The sequence below is a fragment of the Osmerus eperlanus genome, chromosome 5 (assembly GCF_963692335.1).
Source record: "Osmerus eperlanus chromosome 5, fOsmEpe2.1, whole genome shotgun sequence".
In the NCBI taxonomy this organism is placed as follows: Eukaryota; Metazoa; Chordata; class Actinopteri; order Osmeriformes; family Osmeridae; genus Osmerus; species Osmerus eperlanus.
Window position 1 is genome coordinate 1,511,921 of NC_085022.1, and position 8,085 is coordinate 1,520,005.

The following is an 8,085-nucleotide window of genomic DNA, read 5'->3' on the forward strand; positions in this document are numbered from 1 at the left end:
GTACTCTTTACTGCCGGATGGTAATAAAAGGATAAAATGATGAAAATAATGAAACATCTACAACAAATTCTAATTTGGGAAATACATGGTGTTATTTTCTAAAAGTGAAATGTGAAGTGACACTATGAAAAAGAGAATCTTGATTTGAAATACTAATCGAGACAGCCTACTAACTATATGTACAGCTCTTTTATTCATAGCCTTTTAAAAATAGGTCATATAAAATAGTCTTGCCAACAGGCTCATTGCAAAAACATCACTGGGATATAAGAATGCATTCATATTTTTAGAATGCTTTACTATTTTTAAGATCAATTAAAAGCGTGACATAGTGGCGCATTGCTTTGCGCTGCCGCCTCGCCGTGCGCTGCCGCCTCACCGTGCGCTGCCGCCTCGCAGCTAGAGGGTCGAGGTTCAGTTGGGCCCTGTCGGTACTCAGGCGGGTTCTCCACTGGGCCGAACCTGTCGGTTTGGAGTTTGCATCTTTTCCCCGTGCTTACATAGGTTTCACAAAGAACACAATATAATAAGAATGCATATCAGATCGAAGCCAGGACATGCACTTTGGACGTGCTGCTGACGCACCTGACGTCCTAGGTGCCGCAGGGACGGACGGTCAGGCTGGGTGATACGCGGTGAATTTATTCGGTGGACACCTAGCATGCGTGAATGTGTTCCGATCCACTAACTTATATTAATGAAATAATTCTTTTTCTAGACTATTTTCCTATTTGAAAATCGAATAACTCTGCAAGTGGTCAGTGAGGGCATGGCTCAACATGAACGCTGGATGGCGACAGTGAGTTTTCAATTTGGCCTAACTAAAGACATGAACAGAATTCTACAACACACTGACAATGAAAGAATGCACAATGATAATCCACAACTTTGTTCAACAACATTTTATTTTTGAAGAAATATTCATTGTAGGTATATGATTACTATTGAAGTGATATATAGGTACAGACAATACCCCAAAAGAAAGCATGAAAGGATCACACAGTTACTGCACTCCTTATGTTGATAAGACTTTCCTTGTCCTCTTATTGAATTCACACAAAATGCCATGCAGGAAAAGTAACTTAAAATGTAAGTGTTTCTAATGTCAGCTTGCCCTCTGGAGAGAGGGAGCATTGAGTGTAGAGGAGGCTGGGTGCTTTATAACGGCACATTCCTTATGTCATACATTTGGAAGAAGCTATAATATCATCAAAAAAAACACAAACTTCAGAGAGAGTAACATCTAAAAAACGTTTTTCACGTTAAACATCTGGATGATATGGTGCTGGCACGTTGGAGTTATACCGTATTTCAACCGGTAAAGAAGTAGGATATAGTAATATCCCTTTTTGCATACTGTATGGAACAGTTATTCCCATTTATCCTATTCCTCGTCCATTCCAAGGATCATGTCTATAGAAGCAATAAAGGTTTGAAAGGTGTGTCTTCTATGGAACAAAAGTAGCTCCCATCAAATCCACAACACAGGTGCTTAGAACCCCTCACAAGGCAGGTTGGGAGAGGACATGCTCCAGAAACTGAGTGAAATCTGCCCCCCCCACACACACACACATACTTTACATGAACACAATCATGTTTAACGGCCACATCCTCAGTCCCCGCCCCCCCACACTTGAAGACATCGCTCCGCCCCTGGCTCCGCCCCTGGCTCCGCCCCTGGCTCCGCCCCTGGTTCCACTCACCAGAGGGGTTTCTCACAAACACACGTGGGACCAGCGAGCGTTTTAAGCGACCCCAGCGCTGGTCAGTTCGGCCTGCAGCCGGTCTATCAGGTACTCCCCAAGGGTCCCCTGTGGCCCGCAGCCCAGCCTGCGGGCGTTGGTGAGGAGGTCTCCCAGTAGCTTGACCCGGGGCACCAGGGGCCCCAGGAAGCGGCTCTTCACCACGCTGGCGGAGTGCGGGTCGCTGTTCTGCCGGGCCAGCAGGCTCAGGTCCACCAGGACAGACATCTCATCCTTCCACTGGACCAGCAGAAACTCCAGGGCTGGCAGCACCGCACACACCTGCTCACAGCCGGGCTTCTGGAACACACAGACACACACCTGCTCAGAGCCGGGCTTCTGGAACACACAGACACACACACGCCCTGCCTGGGCTTGGGGTACAGGGTAGGCATTTGTCCTGGTATCTAACGGGTAGAACCCTGGCTCTTAGTGAGACCTTGCCTACCTGCAGACAGCTTGGAGAGCTCCCTGGATCTGTCCTGTGATGATGGTTTGAGAGTGGCAAAGGGTTTTTAACAGCCTTGTTCAATTAAAACAAGTCCTAACTTATGGCAGGGTTAGTCATGCTAAGGAAGTATTGTTTGAGTGACACAGATCAGTGGATAACGAGGGGTTCCGGATCGCTGATGATGGAACTGTTCGCGGTATCCCTCAGGATGGGTTTAACATGACTCGTAAAAGCGGAGGAGGCAGAAAGAGACACTTGGTGCAGAGGCCAAACACCAGCACCTACATCTGGAAACACAATTAATTCACTGTCCTTCCGCCATCACATTCATATCCCCAATTTTCCGGAACTCAGGTGAAATGTACACCCTGACAGGCATTAAGAACTGAACTCTGGGCAAAGCCCCAGGGTTCCCCCCCTTCACGCCCCCACCGCTCACCCCTCCCTCTCACCAGTTACCTCTCTGTTCACGATCTCTTCAGTGGGCCCTGACAAAAATAATAGGATAGGTCTCATAGGCACTACGTTCAAAATGGAAGGGATTATTTCAGGGATAATTTAGATAATTTATTTCTTTAGTTTATGTTAATATCACAGAACAGGTGCATATGCTCAACTCTCATAACTTTCCAGACTATTACCACTTTTCCATTCAGAAAGTTGAATTTGAGGGGGTAGCAGTTTTGATGGAAGGTGAATGATATTGTCATCGTGGGTGGAGCTAGGCAGGGAGTACCTGCTGACCAGAGGCAGACCGATATATCGGCGGGCCGATATTGGGCATTTTCCAAACTATCGGTATCGGCATTTATAATGGCCGATAAATGAATAGTAATGGTTTTTTTTTCGTTTTTTTTCAAAGGGCTTTAAGTTTCATATCTTAAGTTTGTATTTAAAAAAAAATTATTTATCTGAAACTGCATTAACATATTATTTTAGTGAGGAAATAATAACAGGAGCAGTTAGGGAATCGGGCTATTAATCAGAAGGTTGCTGGTTAGATTCCCGGCCATGTCAAATGACTAGGGCTGCAACTAACGATTATTTTAATAATCGATTAATCTGTCGATTCTTTTTTCGATTAATCGATGAATCGGATAAAAAAACAAAAACAAAAAAGCATTAATTTCCAACCCTTTATTCAAAAACAGAACGGAGAGTGCAAATTCACAGTGCAAAAAATCTTCAGAATGTGCACAAACTGGCACACAATTTTGAAAAAATTATTAATATTAGCGTGGATTTAATGCTATTTTCCAAGATGAGCAATTTATTTGAGTTTTGTTTAAAATTTAATTGAAAATTGAAAGGTTGTGGAATTAGGCCAGACTTTATTAGAATAATCTGGTGTATATTTAAGATTTTTGGACACAATTTTGAAAAAAGTTAAGATTTGCTATAAGCTATTTTCAAAGATTAGTGATTTACTATCATTTTATTTGAAGCTTAATTGAAAAAGTAAAGGCTGTGGAAGTATACCAGACATTGTTAAGATACTCTGGTGTCTGTTTGAGGTTTTATATTCCTAAAAATATTATAAGTCTAAATTTTTCAAAATGGTATGGGTTGTTTTATATTTGGGATTTTTAAATCACCAAATATTTGTATCGGCCTTAAAAATCCTTTATCGGTCGGGCTCTACTCATGACCAGAGGCAATGTGTGTGGGTGACCCAGGCTGAGTGTTAACAACATGCTCCTCCAGCAGGTACATCTCCTGGGGTGGTTTTACCTGGATGTCTTTGTTGCAGTACTGTCCTCCGCGTTCACACAGGTAGTCCATCATGGCCTCTGCCTGCTCCTGTTCCTTCCCAGACTCCTGATGGAAGAACGCTGCCACTCTTGGCAGGGCAATGTCATCCTGCTCAAATATCTGGGACTGGGAGAGTCGAGGCAGTGGGAATCATAATAGGATGAAGTGCAGTACATTTGGGATCACTGGTTAAGAAGCTAGCTTCCCCAGCCCTTAAAACAGGATTACACTAGATGTGGAAAGATGATTACAACACTATTCACTGCTTTGAAGTTATGAGATCCCTGGATTTTGTTTTGCCGTATCATATTAATATAATTTTTGCTCGTTGCTTACACTACGAGAGAATCATGAACAGTAACGGATGCATATTTAGGTCAACGCAACTGATCTGTGCTGACCGCTTTGAGTTTATGTTTGATTTGATGGCTTTGGTTGAAAACAACGCGCTACCTTACCAGCGCCTCCAGCCTGTAGGCGACTTCGAGAAGCAATGTCGAGACGCCACACAAACTCTCCTCCACAGCCGTGGGGAGATTCTGCTTCACTTTGCTGCCGACACAAGCTCGGTGGGTCTTGCAGACAGGAAGATTAGTTTTTAATCTTTTGGTACTTGGTTCAGCCATGTTAAAGAGTCGCTATGCCAAATATTTCAACCGTGGCAACAAATAATTTCGCTGTATTTATCGGGGTGCTATTTCATTATTCTTTGAGCTGTGGACCGATAAAACTAAGTAGCTACACAATACACGTTGTTTACAGTCTGCCGCTGCTGGGGACCACAGGATAAAAATAAAAATAGACTACGATCGCTTCCTGTGTTCCACAGATCAAGTTCATCCGGTGCATGTGAAAGACATCCCGTCCTGGATAATTAATGGGACTCGCGAGCTATGGAAATAAACCGTCAGTTGATATCGTAGGCTATATACAATTGACTGCTGAAGTAGAAGTTGGAACGCGGATGCTTTTATACTCATGTTGATCCAGGAATATCAAACATATGCGAGTCGTAACATTAGCAGGTTATAAATTCAAGTGGTGGGATACACAGATTTGTGCTCACACTTATTTATACAAGTAAAACATTAAAGAAAAAACCCAATGCAATCTTCCTTCAGAAATCAAAACATTTATTAGCACATGATCAAAGTTGACAATAATAATAAACGGTGGTCTGATCTGGCTGAGCAGAAATGCATTTTACAAAATGTATTTATTTGAAATGTTCAATATAGTAATTTAGGACATTCAAGTTAAGTCTGGCCATGTTTTTATATGAGGGTGACATATTTTAATAGGCTCAGAAAAGCTCTACTCTCCAAGGAGTTGTCTGGAATTGGGGGCACATGCTCTTCTCTGAACTGTAAATTCCCATGCAGACACTCATGTCCCTGCTGAACATCGGCCAACTCGTCTCCTCATACCTTCCAGTATTAACATGATATATTCTGTATGTTGATCCAGAAGTGGTGAAGGTGGCTACATTTATATCCCTCCATGTTACAGAGATGATGTTTCCAGCTTCTCCCCCAGCCCCTCCCCTCTTCTCCCCTCCTCTCCCCCTCTCCTCCTGGGGGTGGAGGGGTGTGTTCCTCTCGTGTTTCACCCCCGGCCCATGCCACCACAGCCCTCGCTGGCAGATGAGTGACGCGAGGGGCTGGTCTGTGGCCGCTCCACCAGGGGAAGAAGGGGAACCCCGGTTCAGGGCCGGCCAGAGGTCGCCAGGACCTGCACCCCTGACATGACCCCGTGACCCACAGACACGTAGATAAATCCGTCCCCGGTGATGAAGGAATGACAGCCATGCTCCTGGAGCTCTCAGGAGAACGCCTCAGACTCGTCTTCATCTGACGGGTGTTACTTGTTCATCGCTTTGGATGAAAGTGTCAAAACTAAAAGAAATTCTAATTAGGTAACATACAATGCCAACTAGATGAAGTAGAGAGATACCTGTTCTTACATTGTCCCTGACAGAACTCAGGTTAGCTTTGCTAAAAGATTTAAATGTAAATGCATGTAAAGGTGTCGCTAGTTCTGCTGTTCCAAACCCTGTTGTGGGTCTTCAGTCCGAGGTCCAGTCTTCACCAAGGCCCCCCCGGCCTGGTGTGCTGGCCTGGACAGCAGCTGTCCGCACACACTCAAACACAACGTGGACGTTTGGGTCGTTTTTTTGGCAGTACACACACTCAAACACACACACACAACCATGCACACACACACACAACCATGCACACACACAGGCAGCGTACACACCCAGAAGTGCTGACACTGGGGCCTGCCTGAGTTGACAAGGTGTCTGTTATCACACCTGCTGCCTGCCGTAAAGACCACAGGCTGCCTCCCTGCCTCCCTGCCTCCACCACAGCAGCAGCATTGTGCTTGGGACAGCCCTGGACCTAGATTACATTACACACCCATCAGTTTAGCCCAGACCCCCACCACAGCCTGGACCATGGCATGGTGCTGGTGAGGGCAGGGCAGGGCCTGAGCAGTAGATATGAGATCCTGAGTGTGTTTGTGTCTGTGTGTCTGTGAGTCTGTGTGTGTGTGTCGGGGGGGGGGGGGGGGGGGGGACTGGGGGAGGTTGGGGTTTAGATGTAGTCAACACATTCTTGTCAATTTAGTTGCAGTAACATTTGGGGGAAAAGTAAGTTGATGGTTTGCGACATACTTTAACAATGGAATGAGGGGAGTATATTTGAACTCAAGTTTTTTGTCTTTAAAATTGTTCAGATAAGTTGTCCTTAAGAAATGGACTGTTTTGATCTTGTTGATCCGGGGTTTTGTTGAGAATTTGAATTTAATACCTCAAGCGAATTCTCAAGGCAACAGCACTGGAACTTGACCTTACAGTTAAAATTCCCCTCTCTCATCACAAGCTATCAGATGAAGATGACTAGGCACTGACCTCGTTCCTCATGCTCATGTTAAAACGGATTCACCATGCAACCCTAAAATGATTCACAACAATGGTTTGAGTAGACTCTAACATAAAGCACACCAATCTGTTGGTTGTTGACAACACTGAGGCCCTACATTTTGTGTACGAAAGCAAGAGTAAAAGCTAACCAATCATCAGATTGTCAGTTGATCAAGTCCCAATCCAAATGCTTGCTGACGTCCTGTTCTGTGTGTGGTAGTCGGCCTGGCAGCTTTCCCTCTGTATCCAGGCAGACAGAGAGTCTGGAGGTGTGACTGGCCCAGCTGGGAAACGCATCAGTGAGCCATCTCTTTTACCGAGGCCAACAGCTGTCTATTAAGAATATTCTGGATGGTCATCAACCGCCCTCTCCTCAACTAACAACTCTGCTAATCACCTCTCTAATGCAGGAGGCCACAGACAAGGTAAATACAATGAATGATCATGATGCTGGTGAGCGAAGCCTTCGCTGGAGCCTGGTTTAACTGCTGCTACCTGATACCAGTGTCCACCTCTTACAAGGTTGTGTTTCTGTGCACTTAGACGGAGGCGGACGGTGCTGCTTAAGATTTTCATGAGGCTTTTGGATTTTTTTCAGAGCTGTTGTTAAACTCACAGGCTCAGCCTTTTGAAATGCCAAGTATGGAGGAGGAGATATGATAGTACCCTGGTGGCTCTGCTCGCCTGTGGGGGGAAGGAGGTAGGACGGGGTCCTGCTGATCCGGCAGCGCTGGGTGCCTTTGTGCCAGACACTGTGATTACCCAGAGCGCCCCTGGAATGCTCTCCTCTCATTAGATACAGATATAGCCCCAGCGTTGTCCACCATGGGGAACGCAAGCTGGGGTGTTATGCGACGGAAATCAAACAATGACGAATGATGACTCTGAGTTACATTGAGGACAGATTAGTGACATGGTTATTTTTAGGCGATGGCTCTTAAAATCGCATTCTCTCAAACGTGAAACGTTCAATCGGACGTTCCGGAGAAGCCCGCCACGACGGGATGTGTTGTGGTCAACGAGACAAACAGCACAATGACGTCTGGGAGGTTTAGTTGCAGATGAACAAGCAAGCTGAGAGCGCACTTCACGTACCGATCACAGCTGGTGTTGAAACGAGCAACACTAGATTTGTTGTTGAGGCCAGGACGAGGCCTGTACGAGGGTGTAAGGTGACATGTTTAAGTGATAAACCTGACGGTGTAGTGACGGTGCCA

The 8,085-nt window shown here is 45.3% G+C and overlaps 1 protein-coding gene across 1 annotated transcript; it reads right to left on the minus strand.

Annotated features, from left to right (window-relative positions):
• Window positions 1-887: 887 nt before the first annotated feature.
• Window positions 888-4,760, minus strand: zgc:172145 (Ferritin light chain, oocyte isoform-like). The gene is made up of 4 exons (XM_062460953.1): window positions 4,404-4,760; window positions 3,925-4,071; window positions 1,563-2,042; window positions 888-1,390 (listed from the first exon to the last, which is right to left on the minus strand). Exons 1-3 carry the CDS (start codon window positions 4,569-4,571, stop codon window positions 1,746-1,748), a joined length of 612 nt encoding a protein of 203 aa, XP_062316937.1. The 5' UTR covers window positions 4,572-4,760; the 3' UTR covers window positions 888-1,390; window positions 1,563-1,745.
• Window positions 4,761-8,085: the final 3,325 nt, after the last annotated feature.

Coding starts and splice junctions, on each gene's coding strand:
- zgc:172145 (XM_062460953.1), bottom strand. CDS start 4,571: ATGGCTGAACCAAGTACCAAAAGATTAAAAACTAATCTTCCTGTCTGC. Junction 4,072..4,403: donor CCTACAGGCTGGAGGCGCTG/GTAAGGTAGCGC, acceptor CGACTCTCCCAG/TCCCAGATATTTGAGCAGGA. Junction 2,043..3,924: donor ACTGCAACAAAGACATCCAG/GTAAAACCACCC, acceptor TGTGTGTTCCAG/AAGCCCGGCTGTGAGCAGGT.